At 30.6% G+C, this 20,318-nt stretch overlaps 1 protein-coding gene across 10 annotated transcripts in view; it reads left to right on the forward strand.

Annotated features, from left to right (window-relative positions):
* The window catches only part of LOC127709664 (mitochondrial Rho GTPase 1-A-like), a 55,831-nt gene extending 36,511 nt beyond the window's left edge, over nt 1-19,320 (forward strand). For 2 of the 10 annotated variants that reach the window (XM_052215283.1, XM_052215291.1), the window contains 2 exons: nt 1,013-1,687; nt 16,626-19,320. In XM_052215283.1, the coding sequence (XP_052071243.1) occupies nt 1,013-1,130 (118 nt within the window). In that variant the 3' untranslated portion in view covers nt 1,131-1,687; nt 16,626-19,320. The other 8 variants (XM_052215287.1, XM_052215293.1, XM_052215289.1 and 5 more) reach the window with 6 other exon arrangements.
* Nucleotides 19,321-20,318: the final 998 nt, after the last annotated feature.

Raw genomic sequence — 20,318 nt, forward strand, 5'->3', positions numbered from 1 at the left:
AGCTCCATGTTCAAAATATTTACATTCGCGATCATCTTTAAATTACATAATAAACACAAAATATTCATTTGAATGATAATTAGATATTTTTGTAGTTTATTTTTTATCAGAAAGCAAATTTCATGGAATACATTTTTTTTTGCATTAACCAAAAAATATATTCATGCGCCAGGCCAATTCAATGACACAAATATACAATTTAATGATAGAGGTATCGGGTGGGGAAATTAAATTAATTATCTCCAATTTTAAAGAATTATAAGGATTGAATGCCTTTTTAAAGGAATTTATTGGTGTATAAACTGGACCAAGTCGCACACAAACATATAAAAGTCCTTTAACACAGTAAATTACAAAGGAATATTCATAACATGTCTTGATAATAGATTCAGTTTAGACTGGGGACAAATTTACACAGGGTTCAGTTTGTAATTTACTGAGAATTTTATTTTAATATTTGGATGTACGTGTAGCATGTTTTATGTAAAAACATACAATTTTAATTTTTCTGTAAAACTTTTAAAGTTCAAAAACTCACAAGTTAATTTTTCCTCCGTGTTTAGTCTTATGAAAAATGGTTATTACCAATTTAGTAGTCCTTTTTCTATGTAACATAAAAAATAAACAGGATTTTAGAAAACTGTGAGGTTAGAGTTTGAGCTTTAAAAGTTAAATTTCCTGTTTTGTGATTTTATTGTCATGTAATGTTGTAAAAATCACAATTAAGAAATCATGGTAAATGTTGCACATTTTTGTACAAGAATAGGTTTTGGAAGTTAAAAGCAACACATTTATTTTATTTGTTTTCTATGAACATTAACAGGCCCTAATTTCATTAAATTTCAAAATGATTTTTACATCTCATAATCTACAATGAAAATGTTTTACAAAAAAAATCTTAAATGTTTAAATTTATTTGTAGTTATTTTGGATTTATTGTCATATTATTCTTAATCTTTTGATTTCATGTTATTAAATTCTTTGAAATTTAAGTTTTTTCTTTTTATTTCAGACATGTGAGAGATGTTGTTTTACAGAACGATAGACTGTTTATGAAAATTGGCGTCGGACTTGCTATGGCGACAGTTTTTGGTTTTATAGTATACAGAATTACTAAGGCTCTCCGATAACAGCGACTTAGTGCTAGTTCAGCAAACTACAGAAAGCATTCAGGACCCAATCATGAGTTCTTTGTACAAGCAATGCAAATGTTGCTTTAAGGGATAAAAAGAGATTCAGAAATTTTTACGATGATATTTTAATATGACTTTAAGGAAATGTTATGAAAGGGAAGGTAGTATGTATTGGTAGATATGATCTGTAAAACTGAATTTTTATGCATCGTTTGAGCTTTTCTAAAGAGCTTCCTTTGACTGATGGGTTTTAATGACTTCCTACCTAAATGTTTATGGTGTTTATCTATCATTCAAATTATTAAAGGTAAAGTTGTTAATGGAATAGATTTTGATCTTGCATGTGATCAGCTGGAACAGAATAAAAAGAATAAACTAATGGTTTGAGTATATCTTAATTTACATTTTCCAATAATTATTTAAAGATTTCTTGCAACCATCAAAGTGTGATTAAGAATATTAAATCCTCTCTTTCTCCCAGTATTTTTTTGGAAGGAAGCTAAGAATCTTGAAAAAACCATGTGTGGCCCTAAAAATGCAAAGATAAATTATAGGTTTATAGTAATATTGTCTGGATTTTAAATGAAAATGAGTCAAAATTTATTATTTTGAAACAGCAATATTTATCAAATGCATTGAAGCCTTTTCTTTTTTAAACAAGTGCAGACAATTATGGTGCATAATTAAGTCTCCCAAACGAAGTTTGGGAAGACTTATTGTTTTTGCTCAGTTCTTATTATTATTATTCTTCTTCTTCTTCTTCTTCTTCTTCTTCCGCCACTTTTAAATTTGAACTTGTCCGCACCCGTTCTCCAAAACCGCTTGTCAGATTAACTTAGAGTTTCACAATATGTTAGACTAACATGTCTAGTGGTGCAATCAGGGTTTTGTTTGTGCAATGGGGTTTATAAAGGGGTACTTTGAGGGGCAAAAAGAAAAGAGGGTTTTACTATAGAACCCTATGGGATTTTATTTTTTAAAATTTTCAAATGATTATAAATTGAAAACCGTTTGTGATAGACACAATCTTTTTAATTGAAAATGTTCTAAATGATAAAGCCCATTAAATGAAATACAGGGTTAGTCCCCAGGGGTCAGCCCCACCCCCTGCCATTTAAGAAAGTTCTAATACCTTGTTAGTGGTCAAGATCCCCACCTCTAAACCATATATATTTTGGTTTGTCATGCTAAGATGGTTTGAATGATATACAGGGTTAGTCCCCAGGGGTCATCCCGACCCCCTGCCATTTTAGAAAGTTCTAATATCTTGTAAATGGTCGAGATCCCCACCCCTAAACCATATATATTCTGGTTTGTCATAATAAAGCACATCAAATGAAATACAGGGTTAGTCCCCAGGGGTCACCCCACCCCCTGCCATTTAAGAAAGTTCTAATATCTTGTAAGTGGTCAAGATCCCCACCCCTAAACCATATATATTCTGGTTTGTCATGCGAAGATGGTTTGAATGATATACAGGGTTAGTCCCCAGGGGTCATCCCGACCCCCTGCCATTTGAGAAAGTTCTAATATCTTGTAAATGGTTGAGATCCCCACCCCTAAACCATATATATTCCTATTTGTCATGTCTGGAACATTTGAATGACGTATACGGTCAGTCCCCAGGGGTTCCCCCCACCCCCAATGTTCTAGTATCTTGTAAATGGTCGAGATCCCCACCCCTAAACCATATATATTCTGGTTTGTCATGCCAAGATGATTTGAATGATATACAAGGTTAGTCCCCAGGCATCACTAATGCATATAACTTTACTGGACCAAACCAATTTTCACTGGACGTTGCCCAATGTCAGGCGACCCTGGGAATTACGAATTATGGGAGCTTCGTTTGGGAGACTTCGTAACAGCATCCTGTTACAATCATTTCTTGTTACACTTAAAATGTATATATATATATTGTCCAGTTTTTTCCCCACATGAATTTTTCTCACTTAAATAGAAAATACACCATATCTCATTATTTTCATAAGTATGTCATTAATGAAGATCCTCTGTCATAACTTTACCATACAATATTAGATTTTATTAGATAAAAGACTTTTACATACATTCTACATACTTCATAACATCCTGTATTTAACTTGAAAAACACTTACATTGCCTAATGCAATATGTGTATGAATTAAAGGAAATATTAGATACACATCAATGATTTAAAAAAACATAAAACATCTAGAAACATACCATGACCTTTTTTTTTCTTTCTCACGTTTTTTTGGGATCAATTCAATGTGAATGTTGTGTAATGCTTTCTTCAAAAGAATATAGAGAATGTGTAAAAAAAATTTCAGACATTAGCCAAGAGTTGTTTTCATATCATTTGTATGCCTTGGCTGTGATTATCAGGTTGACATAATGTTTCTTATCATAAAAGACTTCTGTTAACGCTTGTTATTAATAATACTATGAAGGTTTTATTTGTTAGGTATATGCTATAACATTTCAGATTTGTCCACATTTCTTACTGGTCATTATAATATAAAGCTTTATTTTAGGCTTAGTGAAAAACTGGTTGTGGCTGAAAACAAAATTGCTCAGACAAAATTCAGGTAATACAAAGGAATAGTTCTCAAATCCTTAGCAATTTTGGTTTCCATAAGGGATAATTTTTGCACCAACAGATGCATGGTTTTAAAAGAACATTTTTTTTTAATAGGAAAACAATCCATATAAATTTTAGTGCTTGAATATTTACTTTTTTAAACATGAGTGCAATGCTTACAGAAGGATTCTATAGTAAAGGCTTTTTATAAATAATGAATTTGTGGACAGTATACCAGTGCTTGTATAATAGAATTTTCCTCGTTTGTGTGATAATAGATTGGAAGAAAAAATCTTTGTTAGTGGTTTGGTGGTTGTTTTTTTTTTAATAAATTGAGATATAAGTGATTAAACATACTGCACCTGATCTAAGGCGTAAAAATAAAACCTATTGAAAAACTATAATTGGACAAAAACCTCAAGGAAATTAATGTAAATTTGTTTGCAAGAAATTTTGTGCATGCAGTCTTTCCTGTGTGCTTTGTGATCTGAAACCAATTAATGTACTCTGTATTTTATGTAATATCCTATTTCGAGATGATCAGTGGTGGTACATTTGTACAATAAATAGTATACTGTGTTTCACTATTTGTTATAAGGGTCACTGCTTTGTAATGCTTTTAATTAATTTAATAGATAATAATGAAAATAAAAACAATAGATTTGAGTTATTTTCTGCTTTTCAAATGGATTTAAAGAGTAGCAGTTAAAGTAGTTCACTTGTCATAAAGTTAAACAATTTCAGTCAAATTACAAACATTTTACTAGTTTATCTCTAGTGGATAATTCAAATTAGTTTAAAGGGTAAAGTAGTAGAATATGTGTCTCTAATAGTTAAATGAAAAACTCCCTACCCTGATATTCTTTTTACATTTGGGACGAAAAATTCATGCCAACTACCTAATCAGCATTTTGTTTACCAAAGTTTATGCAACTGCCCAGAACAGGTTTAATTGAAGAAAATTGGAGAAATTGAAAAAAGTTTTTACATAGGTATCAGAACGAAGCCCCTCTCCATCTTGTCTGCCAAATTAGTCAGTTAAAAGACCTAAATATATAATATTGGTCTTCAAATCTATAGTATTCAATAATTTGTATCGCTGGAAATGTTTGAGTATTTGACATTCTTTGATGTAAATTCAAATAAAAAAAATATTATCAAAATTTACAGGTTATTGATCATGTGAATACACACCCATTTTCGTGCTATATGTATGAAATGCAGACAAAAATCTATCGTACACAATAGACCAAAACAATTGTTTTTAATAGCCTATTGTATCTGATGTTTACATTGTCTGCAATAGAGTGTGAAATAAGTTCTGATATTGTTCAGATTAACCACTGGTTTTGTTATGAATGTATATATTATTAGATGTAGTCTAACTATTTATGTAATTATGTACATTGTAAGTGATATTTGGGTGTGTGAATTACTATAAATGTCTGAAAGATACTGAAGATGAAATAAAAATTTTAAGAAACAATACTTTGTTCAGTCTGATTGTGAATGTGATTGTAGTGAAATTAGGTGTTCTGTTAAAAAATTTGGACTGTCCTTCTTTTTGTGATATGGATAAAAGGAGATTTTGGATTAACCATGATGAGACACCATCACATGATTGTCTGGTTTTCTCTCTTTTTATAAAAGAGAGGCGAAAGTAACTAAAGGGACATTCAAGCTCATAAGTCGAAAATAAACTAATTCAATAGCAAAAAAAAACCACCTTAAGACAAACAACAGTACACAAAAACACAACATAGAAAATTAAAGACTGAGCAACACGAACCCCATTAAAACCGGGGGTGATCTTAGGTGTTCCAAAAGGGTAAGCAGATCCTTACTGTCATTATCTATATAGCCAAGCTGGATACAAACTAACCAGTAACTAAATTGTATCCTGGAATAAGAAATTAATTAATATCAGTAATTTAATAATGAAGGCATATGTAATGCAATGACTGCCTTAGTGCCTACAGAGCAGTCTAGCGATTCCTTAGGGGACAGATACTTGGTGCCTTTGACACCAGCAAGGTTGTCAGGTTATGGCAAGGAAAGCCTGGCTGTGGACCATATTTTTACTGAATTTCACGCTTCATGCATGTACATGACACTTGCTATATATATATACAGCTTTGTAACCACTTTAGAATATCTCAGTTCATATTGCTAAAACATATTACTTTTTCAATAAACTAATTATTTGTAACTTTAATTAATGCCTTTATCTTAATTCAATAGAGACTCATTACTGCATTAATGCTAATATTCTTTTATCTTTGCTATCCTCTAATTGGTTTATTTACTTTTAAGACCTTATCTTTATTAACATACAACAACTACACTTAAACTTGTCTAAACTGATTCCCCGTGGGACACATGTGGGACTAAAACATTTGTTACAGAAAAAGTAAATGTTGGGGTTTAAACAGTTAAAATTACGAAGGAATATTCATAACATGTCTTAATAGTAATAGATTCAGTTTAGACAGGTGAAAAATGTACACTGTGTCCACTTTAAACCGATGTAAATTTATGTAGGGTTCAATTTAGACAGGTGACAAAGTGTTCAGTTTAGACAGGTAACAAATTTTTATAAGGTCAGTTTCAACAGATTTAACTGTATATTAACATTTTATTGAACTATCAGAACATGGAAAATAATTAGTCAAACCTGTATATATATATAAAGGTCACACGGTTGACCAGAGAAATTTAACCTCATAAGAGAGGTGAACATTGAACTGAGGTTCAAAGTGCATTAGTACTACTACAAGTTTTTAGCTTAATAGAGGTGACCTTTAATTTATGGCAGGTTTGACTAGTTGATATATAAATGATAGTTTTAGGGTGTAAGCCTAGGAGACTGCATCATTAAAAGAAATTCCCTAAAAATATTAAGTCATGAACAATAACACAATATTGCAAGGTTCCTGACTTGGGAAAGACTTGTCAGCATGTTTAAGTTAAAAACCTGTATTTTGGTACTTAACACATTTCTTTTTATTATCTTTAAAGAGTAGAATAATAAAATGAACAGAACATAATACAGTGAATTCATTTATTTTCGTGGGTACCAAATTTTTTTGGATAAATGAAAACTTGCATTTTCCTAGATATTTGATTTTGCGGATTTTGTTAAAGTCGTTGAACATTTAAATTCCTTACAAACGACAGTGAACCATCGCCTGGTAAATCTTCAATAGCATAGATTTAGATTCCTTGTTCACCTGTACCCAGATAATCAATGAAAATTGGTATCCCACAAAAAATCATGAATTTACAGTAATTGCTTACATATACATCCTTTGGTCTCTGGTGGATTTTGGTCTCTGGTGGACTTTGGTCTCTGGTGGATATTGGTCTCATTGCCATTAATACAACAATCTCACTATTTTCACAGAAAAATAAACACATGAAAATGGTTTTGAAAAATAGCTGAACTGAAGTGTGCTGTATTTGAATTCTAAAATTTAGATGCTCATAATTTAACTTGTTTAATGTGTACTGAGAATTTTATGTTATTATTTGGATTTATATGTAGCATGTTTTATGTAAAAAGATACATTTTCTGTAAAACTTTTAAAGTTCAAAAACTCACAAATTTAGTTTTCTTCCTCCTTTATTAGCCATACTGAAAAATGAACATTACAAATTAACTTAATTGGTAATGTTCATTTTTCAGTATGAATTTAAGTAGTCTCATTTAATGGCGTATAAAAATTTACGTGATTTTAGAAAACTGTAAGGTTCGAGTGTGAGCTTTGAAAGTTAAATTTCATGTCATTGTCATGTAATGTTGTAAAAGAGCATGATTAAGAAATCATGGTAAATATTGCACTTTTTGTACAAGATTAGGTGTTATTCTGCTCTTTGTGGACGCTTTGATTAGCAAATAAAGTATCTGTATCTGGTAATTAAAAAAAAATATTAAAAAATAAGAACAGTTATTTTATTTTTTATTCTAGGAAATTAACATTTAACAGGCCCTAATTGCTTTAAATGTCAAAATAATTTTATCATATCCATGTTTATGCATTCTGATCTACAATGAGAATAATTTACAAAACAAATCTGATGGTAATGAATTATCAAAATCTCTTAATCTTTAACTGGATTTGGATTAATTCTCATTTAATCTTTTGATCTAATGTTATTAAATTCTTGAAATTTATTTTTTTTTCTCTTTATTTCAGACATGTGAGAGATGTTGTTTTACAGAACGATAGACTGTTTATGAAAATTGGCGTCGGACTTGCTATGGCGACAGTTTTTGGTTTTATAGTATACAGAATTACAAAGGCTCTCCGATAACAGCGACTTATTGCTAGTTCAGCAAACTACAGAAAGCATTCAGGACCCAATCATGAGTTCTTTGCACAAGCGATGCAAATGTTGCTTTAAGGGATAAAAAGAGATTCAGAAATTTTTACGATGATATTTTAATATGACTTTAAGGAAATGTTATGAAAGGGAAGATAGTATGTATTGGTAGATACAATCTGTAAAACTGAATTTTTATGCATTGTTCCAGCTTTGCTAAAGAGCTTCCTTTGACTGATGGGTTTTAATGACTTTCTAAATGTTTGTGGTGTTTATCTATCATTCAAAGTAGTAAAAGTAAGGTTGTTAATGGAATAGATTTTAACCTTGTATGTGATCAGCTGGAACAGAATAAAAAGAATAAACTAATGGTTTGAGTATATCTTAATTTACATTTTCCAATAATTATTTAAAGATTTCTTGCAACCTTCAATGTGTGATTAAGAATATTAAATCCTCTCTTTCTCCCAATATTTTTTTGGAAGGAAGCTAAGAATCTTAAAAAAACATGTGTGGCCCTAAAATGCAAAGATAAATTTTAGGTTTATAGTTATATTGTCTGGATTTTGAATGAGAATGAGTCAAAATTTATTATTTTGAAACAGCAATATTTATCGAATGCATTGAAGCCTTTTCTTTTTTCAACAAGTGCAGACAATTATGGTGCATAATTACACTTAAAATGTATATATATATATTGTCCAGTTTTTTCCCCACATGAATTTTTCTCACTTAAATAGAAAATACACCATATCTCATTATTTTCATAAGTATGTCATTAATGAAGATCCTCTGTCATAACTTTACCATACAATATTAGATTTTATTAGATAAAAGACTTTTACATACATTCTACATACTTCATAACATCCTGTATTTAACTTGAAAAACACTTACATTGCCTAATGCAATATGTGTATGAATTAAAGGAAATATTAGATACACATCAATGATTTAAAAAAACATAAAACATCTAGAAACATACCATGACCTTTTTTTTTCTTTCTCACGTTTTTTTGGGATCAATTCAATGTGAATGTTGTGTAATGCTTTCTTCAAAAGAATATAGAGAATGTGTACAAAAAATTTCAAACATTAGCCAAGAGTTGTTTTCATATCATTTGTATGCCTTGGCTGTGATTATCAGGTTGACATAATGTTTCTTATCATAAAGACCTCTGTTAACTCTTGTTATTGATAATACTATGAAGGTTTTATTTGTTAGGTATATGCTATAACATTTCAGATTTGTCCACATTTCTTACTGGTCATTATAATATAAAGCTTTATTTTAGGCTTAGTGAAAAACTGGTTGTGGCTGAAAACAAAATTGCTCAGACAAAATTCAGGTAATACAAAGGAATAGTTCTCAAATCCTTAGCAATTTTGGTTTCCATAAGGGATAATTTTTGTGCCAACAGATGCATGGTTTTAAAAGAACATTTTTTTTTAATAGGAAAACAATCCATATAAGTTTTAGTGCTTGAATATTTACTTTTTTAAACATGAGTGCAATGCTTACAGAAGGATTCTATAGTAAAGGCTTTTTATAAATAATGAATTTGTGGACAGTATACCAGTGCTTGTATAATAGAATTTTTCTCGTTTGTGTGATAATAGATTGGAAGAAAAAATCTTTGTTAGTGGTTTGGTTGTTTTTTTTTTAATAAATTGAGATATAAGTGATTAAACATACTGCACCTGATCTAAGGCGTAAAAATAAAACCTATTGAAAAACTATAATTGGACAAAAACCTCAAGGAAATTAATGTAAATTTGTTTGCAAGAAATTTTGTGCATGCAGTCTTTCCTGTGTGCTTTGTGATCTGAAACCAATTAATGTACTCTGTATTTTATGTAGTATCCTATTTCGAGATGATCAGTGATGGTATATTTGTACAATAAATAGTATACTGTGTTTCACTATTTGTTATAAGGGTCACTGCTTTGTAATGCTTTTAATTAATTTAATAGATAATAATGAAAATAAAAACAATAGATTTGATTTATTTTCTGCTTTTCAAATGGATTTAAAGAGTAGCAGTTAAAGTAGTTCACTTGTCATAAAGTTAAACAATTTCAGTCAAATTACAAACATTTTACTGGTTTATCTTAAGTGGATAATTCAAATTAGTTTAAAGGGTAAAGTAGTAGAATATGTGTCTCTAATAGTTAAATGAAAGACTCCCTACCCTGATATTCTTTTTACATTTGGGACGAAAAATTCATGCCAACTACCTAATCAGCATTTTGTTTACCAAAGTTTATGCAACTGCCCAGAACAGGTTTAATTGAAGAAAATTGGAGAAATTGAAAAAAGTTTTTACATAGGTATCAGGACGAAGATCTCTCCATCTTGTCTGCCAAATTAGTCAGTTAAAAGACCTAAATATATAATATTGGTCTTCAAATCTATAGTATTCAATAATTTGTATCGCTGGAAATGTTTGAGTATTTGACGTTCTTTGATGTAAATTCAAATAAAATAAATATTATCAAAATTTACAGGTTATTGATCATGTGAATACACACCCATTTTCGTGCTATACGTATGAAATGCAGACAAAAATCTATTGTACACAATAGACCAATACAATTGTTTTTAATAGCCTATTGTATCTGATGTTTACATTGTCTGCAATAGAGTGTGAAATAAGTTCTGATATTGTTCAGATTAACCACTGGTTTTGTTATGAATGTATATATTATTAGATGTAGTCTAACTATTTATGCAATTATGTACATTGTAAGTCATATTTGGGTGTGTGAATTACTATAAATGTCTGAAAGATACTGAAGATGAAATAAAAATTTTAAGAAACAATACTTTGTTCAGTCTGATTGTGAATGTGATTGTAGTGAAATTAGGTGTTCTGTTAAAAAAATTGGACTGTCCTTCTTTTTGTGATATGGATACAAGGAGATTTTGGATTAACCATAATGAGACACCATCACATGATTGTCTGGTTTTCTCTCTTTTTATAAAAGAGAGGCGAAAGTAACTAAAGGGACATTCAAGCTCATAAGTCGAAAATAAACTGATAATTCAATAGCAAAAAAAAAACCACCTTAAGACAAACAACAGTACACAAAAACACAACATAGAAAATTAAAGACTGAACAACACGAACCCCATTAAAACCGGGGGTGATCTTAGGTGTTCCAAAAGGGTAAGCAGATCCTGCTCCACATGCAGATTATAGGATTTATCGGTGTTCCCACTGTCTGTATCACTCTGCTCAGCTTTTTAAAATTGTGTATCACGGCTTTGTGACGTCCAATATGTTGACATGGCCCTAATAACTTTGACACGGACATATCACTGACGTCCTAATGAATGAAACCGGACGTTGATAAGTTTGACCCGAACTTGTCACGTCATCTTCCAGTTTGCTGGTGAAACAAAGAAAACACTTGTTTCTAACATGCTCGACACAATATGAAACCTTTTAGTCCCCCGCGTAATGTACTATATATAGATTGCTTTAAAATAATGACCTTATTAAATGAACTTGATGTTTTAATAAAAAAAAAACATGATGAAAGGGTTAAAACTATAATTATTATCTTTTACAAAATATAATATATATTTATATATGGGAAATAACTCCTTTTTTAATACGACCGCAAAAAAATTTTTGTGGTCGTATATTGGTATGACGTTGGCGTCGTCATCGTCTTTGTCGTCGTCGTCTGGCGTCCTCTGGCGTCGTCCGAAGACACATTGGTTTTCGCACTCTAACTTTAGTTTAAGTGAATGGATCTCTATGAAATTTTACCACAAGGTTCAATACAACAAAAAGAAGGTTGGGATTGGTTTTAAGGGTTATGGTACCAACAGTTAAGGAATTAGGGGCCAAAAAGGGGCCAAAAATAAGCATTTTTGTAACTTCCAGACATAACTTTTGTGTTAGTGTATGGATCTCTCTGACATTGTACCACAAGGTTCCATATCACAAAAGGAATGCTGGGATTGATTTTGGGGGTAATTGCCTCAAAATTTTAGGAATTAGGGACCAAAAAAGGGGCAAAAAACAAGCATTTTTCTAGTTTCATGACAATAACTTGTGTGTAAGTGTATGGATCTTTCTGAAATTGTACTACAAGGTTCCATATCACAAAGGGAAAGCTGGAATTGAGTTTGGGGGTAATTGCCGAAACGTTTAGGAATTGGGGGCCAAAAAGGGGCCAAAAAAACACATTTTTCTAGTTTCCAGACAATAACTTGTGTTCAAGTGTATGGATCTCTCTGAAATTGTACTGCAAGGTACCATACCACAAAGGGAAGGCTGGGATTGAGTTTGGGGGTGATGAATCATAAGGGGGTTCAAAAAATTTGGGAGGGTTTTTTTTTTTTTTTCCTTTTTTTTCTTTTGTTCCTTTTTTTTTTTCTTTTAAAATTTTCCATTTTAAGTTGGTTATTTCTGATTTATATTTAACAAGCAAATTATAATGATATGGTAGGAGATACACACCAAACAGGATGTGTAAATTATTATATAATAAGTATTGTGCAATAGCAAGAAATTTTCAATTGAACAGTATTGCACAATAGCCAGAAATCTTCAATTGAACAGTATTGCGCAATAGCAAGAAATCTTCAATTGCACAGTATTGCGCAATAGCAAGAAATATCCAATAGCACAATATTGCGCAATAGCAAGAAATTGTCAATTGTACAGTATTGCGCAATAGCAAGAAATATTTAATTGCACAGTATTGTGCAAAAGAAGATACTTCGTATAAATTGCTTATTTCTTGACCAATTTCAATGGGGTTTTATTCTTGAATTCTTGGGGTTCTTTAATATGCTGAATCTAACCGTGTATTTAGTTTTTGGATTTTGGGCCCCGTTTTTAAATTGGTCCACATTGAGGTCCAAAGGGTCCAAAATTAAACTTTGTTTGATTTCATCAAAAATTGAATTATTGGGGTTCTTTGATATGCCGAATCTAACCGTGTATTTAGATTCTTAATTTTTGGTTCCGTTTTCAAATTGGTCTACATTAAGGTCCAAAGGGTCCAAAATTAAACTTAGTTTGATTTTAACATAAATTGAATTCTTAGGGTTCTTTGATATGCTGAATCTAAACATGTATTTAGATTTTTGATTATGGGCCCAGTTTTCAAGTTTGTCCAAATCGGGGTCCAAAATTAAACTTTGTTTGATTTCATCAAAAATTGAATATATGGGGTTCTTTGATATGCTGAATCTAACCATGTATTTAGATTTTTGATTTTTGGGCCCCGTTATCAACTTTGTCCACATTGAGGTCAAAAGGGTCCAAAATTAAACTTTGTTTGATTTCATCAAAAATTGAATTCTTGGGGTTCTTTGATATGCTGAATCTAACCATGTATTTAGATTTTGGATATTGGACCATAATAGGTGAATGTCCAATTTAAAATTTTTAAGTTCTTAGACCACATTCATTCTGTGTCAGAAACCTATGCTGTGTCAAATATTTAATCACAATCCAAATGCAAAGCTGTATCAAGCTTGAATGTTGTGTCCATACTTGCCCCAACTGTTCAGGGTTCGACCTCTGCGGTCGTATCAAGCTGCGCCCTGCGGGAGCATTTTATTAGAAGTTAAACTCTCAGGCTGTATGTTATATCATGAGGTGTTGTACTGGTCCTTTTTCCGTACTGTCATTATCTATATAGCCAAGCTGGATACAAACTAACCAGTAACTAAATTGTATCCTGGAATAAGAAATTAATTAATATCAGTACTTTAATAATGAAGGCATATGTAATGCAATGACTGCCTTAGTGCCTACAGAGCAGTCTAGCGATTCCTTAGGGGACAGATACTTGGTGACTTTGACACCAGCAAGGTTGTCAGGTTATGGCAAGGAAAGCCTGGCTGTGGACCATATTTTTACTGAATTTCACGCTTCATGCATGTACATGACACTTGCTATATATATATACAGCTTTGTAACCACTTTAGAATATCTTAAATTGCATTGGAATTTACTTACATGTATTTACTTGACTGTCAAAATGACCTCACCAAGCTACATCAATTTAGTCTTTTAATTTTAATGGTTTTGTAAAAAAGATATATAAAAGGTTATAACATCTTGCATTTTATAAAAACCAGTTCATATTGCTAAAACATATTACTTTTTCAATAAACTAATTATTTGTAACTTTAATTAATGCCTTTATCTTAATTCAATAGAGACTCATTACTGCATTAATGCTAATATTCTTTTATCTTTGCTATCCTCTTATTGGTTTATTTACTTTTAAGACCTTATCTTTATTAACATACAACAACTACACTTAAACTTGTCTAAACTGATTCCCCGTGGGACACATGTGGGACTAAACATTTGTTACAGAAAAAGTAAATGTTGGGGTTTAAACAGTTAAAATTACAAAGGAATATTCATAACATGTCTAAATAGTAATAGATTCAGTTTATACAGGTGAAAAATGTACACTGTGTCCACTTTAAACCGATGTAAATTTATGTAGGGTTCAATTTAGACAGGTGACAAAGTGTTCAGTTAAGACAGGTAACAAATTTTTATAAGGTCAGTTTCAACAGATTTAACTGTATATTAACATTTTATTGAACTATCAGAACATGGAAAATAATTAGTCAAACCTGTATATATATATAAAGGTCACACGGTTGACCAGAGAAATTTAACCTCATAAGAGAGGTGATCATTGAACTGAGGTTCAAAGTGCATTAGTACTACTACAAGTTTTTAGCTTAATAGAGGTGACCTTTAATTTATGGCAGGTTTGACTAGTTGATATATAAATGATAGTTTTAGGGTGTAAGCCTAGGAGACTGCATCATTAAAAGAAATTCCCTAAAAATATTAAGTCATGAACAATAACACCATATTGCAAGGTTCCTGACTTGGGAAAGACTTGTCAGCATGTTTAAGTTAAAAACCTGTATTTTGGTACTTAACACATTTTTTTTTTATTATCTTTAAAGAGTAGAATAATAAAATGAATAGAACATAATACAGTGAATTCATTTATTTTCGTGGGTACCAAATTTTTTTGGATAAATGAAAACTTGCATTTTCCTAGATATTTGATTTTGCGGATTTTGCTAAAGTCGTTGAACATTTAAATTCCTTACAAACGACAGTGAACCAACGCCTGGTAAATCTTCAATACAATAGATTTAGATTCCTTGTTCACTTGTATCCATGAAATCAATGAAAATTGGTATCCCACAAAAAATGTGTACTGAGAATTTTATGTTATTATTTGGATTTATATGTAGCATGTTTTATGTAAAAAGATACATTTTCAATTTTTCTGTAAAACTTTTAAAGTTCAAAAACTCACAAATTTAGTTTTCTTCCTCCTTTATTAGCCATACTGAAAAAATGAACATTACCGATTAAGTTAATTGGTAATGTTCATTTTTCAGTATGAATTTAAGTAGTCTCATTTAATGGCGTATAAAAAATTTACGGACTTTAAGAAAACTGTTAGCTTTGAAAGTTAAATTTCCTGTTATTGTCATGTAATGTTGTAAAAGAGCATGATTTAGAAATCATGGTAAATGTTGCACTTTTTGTACAAAATTAGGTGTTATTCTGCTCTTTGTGGACGCTTTGATTAGCAAATAAAGTATCTGTATCTGGTAATTAAAAAAATTAAAAAAAAAAATAAGAACAGTTATTTTATTTCTTTTCTAGTAAATTAACATTTAACAGGCCCTTATTGCATTAAATGTCAAAATAATTTTGTCATATTCATGTTTATGCATTCTGATCTACAATGAGAATGATTTACAAAACAAATCTGATGGAAATAATTTATCAAAATCTCTTAATCTTTAACTTTATTTGTAGTAATTTTGGATTTATTGTCATATTATCCTTAATCTTTTAATCTCATGTTATTAAATTCTTGAAATATAAGTTGTTTTTTGTTTATTTCAGACATGTGAGAGATGTTGTTTTACAGAATGATAGACTGTTTATGAAAATTGGAGTCGGACTTGCTATGGCGACAGTTTTTGGTTTTATAGTATACAGAATTACCAAGGCTCTCCGATAACAGCGACTTAGTGCTAGTTCAGCAAATTACAGAAAGCATTCAGGACCCAATCATGAGTTCTTTGTACAAGCAATGCAAATGTTGCTTTAAGGGATAAAAAGAGATTCAGAAATTTTTACGATGATATTTTAATGTGACTTTAAGGAAATGTTATGAAAGGGAAGATAGTATGTATTGGTAGATACGATCTGTAAAACTGAATTTTTATGCATTGTTCGAGCTTTGCTAAAGAGCTTCCTTTGACTGATGGGTTTTAATGACTTCCTACCTAAATGTTTATGGTGTTTATCTATCATTCAAATTATTAAAGGTAAAGTTGTTAATGGAATAGATTTTGATCTTGCATGTGATCAGCTGGAACAGAATAAAAAGAATAAACTAATGGTTGGGGTATATCTTAATTTACATTTTCAAATAATTATTTAAAGATTTCTTCCAACCATCAAAGTGTGATTAAGAATTTTAAATCCTCTCTTTCTCCCAATATTTTTTTTGAAAGAAGCTAAGAATCTTGAAAAAACCTTGTGTGGCCCTAAAAATGCAAAGATAAATATTAGGTTTATAGTAATATTGTCTGGATTTTGAATGAAAATGAGTCAAAATTTATTATTTTGAAACAGCAATATTTATCAAATGCATTGAAGCCTTTTCTTTTTTCAACAACTACAGACAATTATGGTGCATAATTACACTTAAAATGTATATATATATTGTCCAGTTTTTTCCCCACATGAATTTTTCTCACTTAAATAGAAAATACACCATATCTCATTATTTTTATAAGTATGTCATTAATGAAGATCCTCTGTCATAACTTAACCATACAATATTAGATTTTATTAGATAAAAGACTTTTACATGCATTCTACATACTTCATAACATCCTGTATTTAACTTGAAAAACACTTACATTGCCTAATGCATTATGTGTATGATTTAAAGGAAATATTGGATACACATCAATGATTTAAAAAAAATAAAACATCTAGAAACATACCATGACCTTTTTTTCTTTCTCACGTTTTTTTGGGATCAATTCAATGTAAATGTTGCGCAATGCTTTCTTCAAAAGAATATAGAGAATGTGTACAAAAAATTTCAAACATTTGCCAAGAGTTGTTTTCATATCATTTGTATGCCTTGGCTGTGATTATCTGGTTGACATAATGTTTCTTATCATAAAAGACTTCTGTTAACACTTGTTATTGTTAATACTATGAAGGTTTTATTTGTTAGGTATATGCTGTAACATTTCAGATTTGTCCATATTTCTTACTGGTCATTAGCGTAGTTAAAAACTGGTAGTGGCTGAAAACAAAATTTCTCAGACAAAATTCAGGTAATACAAAGGTATATATATATAGTTCCCAAATCCTTAGCAATTTTGGTTTTCATAAGGAATAATTTTTGCACCAACGGATGGTTCTAAAAGAACACTTTTTTAATAGGAAAACAATCCATATAAATTTTAGTGCTTAAATATTTACTTTTTTAAACATGAGTGCAATGCATACGCTTACAGAAAGATTCTATTGTGATGGCTCTTTATAAATAATGAATTTGTGAAAATGTTAGGACTCAAGTTTGACAGTGCTTGTATAATAGAATTGTTCCTGCTTGTGTGATAATAGATTGAAGAAAATGTGTTTGTTAATGGTATGGTGTTTTTTTTATAATTTAGATATAAGTGGTTAAACATACTGCACCTGTTTTAAAAACTGACTCCTATTTATTTTTAAAAGGTTAATAATGAAACATATTCAAAAAAAATTTGATTGGACAAAAAATCTCAAAAATTAATGTAAAATTTTTGAAAGAAATTTTGTGCATGTGAATCCTGTGTTCTTTGTGATCTGAAACCAATTAATGTACTCTGTATTTTATGTAATTCCCATTTCGAAATGATCAGTGGTGGTATATTTGTACAATAAAAAGTATACAGACTTCTCATAGAAATCTGCCAAGAATCCTGTCTAGGACAGTTTGAAACTTCTCTAGCTTGTAAGATTTTTCCAGTGTTGAACTTTTGTCATTGTTTGGTTGTTTATCCATCCTTACAATGCTTAAAAGGGTTTAAAGGAAAAAAAAATCTTGGGTTAGAGAGTTAAATAAAAGTTTGGAATATCTTTGTCATCTATAAAATTCTCTATTTCTGGAGATATGCCATGAATATGTCCTTTTTGGAAGAGGTAATTCATCATCCTTCTTTTGGGTTTTTTTTTCATAATGATGGGGAACAAACACACAGAAATCAGATGTCAGAATTATTTAACTACCAGAAATTGCGTGAATGGTAGTCTTGCTTTCTGGTTTTTGTTTTTCTCTATTTGTTATATGGGTCTCCTGCTTTGTAAGGCTTTTAATTAATTTTATAAATAATGATGAAAAGTAAAACAATTGATTTTGTGTTAATTTTCTGCTTTTCAAATGGATTTAAAGAGTAGCAATTAAAGTAGTTCACTTGTCATAAAGTTGAACAACTTAAGTCAAATTACAAACATTTTACTAGTTTATCTTTAGTGGATAATTCAATTTAGTTTAAAGGGTAAAGTAGTAGAATGTGTCTCTAATAGTTAAATGAAAGACTCCCTACCCTGATATTCAAAATACATTTGGGACGAAAAATTCATGCCAACTACTTAATCAGAATTTTGTTTACCAAAGTTTATACAACTGCCCAGAACAGGTTTAATTGAAGAAAATTGGAGAAATTGAAATAAATTTTTACATAGGTATCAGAACGAAGCCCCTCTCCATCTTGTCTGCCAAATTATTCAGTTAAAAGACCTGAATATATAATATTGGTCTTCAGATCTATAGTATTCACTAATTTGTATAGCTGGAAATGTTTGAGTATTTGACATTTCTTCCTTGATGTAAACTCAAATAAAAAAAAATACTTTATCAAAATTTACAGGTTATTGATCAAGTGAATACACACCCATTTTCGGGCTATAAGTATGAAATGCAGACAAAAATCTATTGTACACAATAGACCAATACAATTGTTTTTAATAGCCATTGTTAACACAACTCCTATTGTATCTGATGTTTACATTGTCTGCAATAGAGTGTGAAATAAGTTATCTGATATTGTTCAGATTAACCACTGGTTTTGTTATGAATGTATATATTATTAGATGTAGTCTAACTATTTATGTAATTATGTACATTGTAAGACATATTTGGGTGTGTGAATTACTATAAATGTCTGAAAGATACTGAAGATGAAATAAAAATTTTAAGAAACAATACTTTGTTCAGTCTGATTGTGAATGTGATTGTAGTGAAATTAGGTGTTCTGTTCTTCTTTTTGTGATATGGATAAAAGGAGATTTTAGATTAACCATAATGAGACAGCATATATGATTTGTCTGGTTTTCTCTCTATTTATTAGAGAGAGGCGAAAGAAACCAAAGGACATTCAAGCTCATATGTCGAAAATAAACTGACAATGCCATGTCAAAAAAAAACCTAAGACAAACAACAGTACACAAAACACAACATAGAAAACTAAAGACTGAGCAACATGAACCCCATCAAAACCTGGGGGTGATCTTAGGTGCTCCGAAAGGGTAAGCTGATCCTGCTCCACATGCAGATTATACGGTTTATCGATGTTCCAACTGTCTGTATCACTGCTCAGCTTCATAAAATTGAGTATCACGGTTTTGTGACGTCCAATACGTTGAACTGGCCCTAATAACTTGGACACGGACATATCACCGACGTCATAATGAATGAACCGACGTTGATAAGTTTGACCCGAACTAATCGCGTCATCTTCCAGTTTGCTGGTGAAACAAAGAAAACACTTGTTTCTAACATGCTCGACACAATATGAAACCTTATTGAAATTGTTCGCTGCGCTTACTCGACCAAAAAAATCACATTGTGACTCTCAGCTGATACTTTACAATATCAATATGCAGACAACCTGATAATCGGTACTGATAGTTCTGTTTTTCACCATTATATAAGTTTTTCACAAGACTGGCTCTTCGGTTATTCATGACATTATTTATAATGTTATTCAATAGATTGGTTACTTCACTACTGTTTTGATTAGATATCGTGCTTTTCAGTGGATTGATTATGGTACCCTAGGCTATAAAGTAGCAGGGTTATAACGTTTTTGAACTGTCAGGTCATCAGTCTCAGTTATTTTGGTTTCAGAATGCTAAATCAACTACTTTATTTTGAAATGCAACCTTACATAGATATATGTTCATATATAATGATAGCAATAT

This window comes from Mytilus californianus, unplaced genomic scaffold (genome assembly GCF_021869535.1).
Source record: "Mytilus californianus isolate M0D057914Y unplaced genomic scaffold, xbMytCali1.0.p SCAF_7, whole genome shotgun sequence".
Classification (NCBI taxonomy): Eukaryota; Metazoa; Mollusca; class Bivalvia; order Mytilida; family Mytilidae; genus Mytilus; species Mytilus californianus.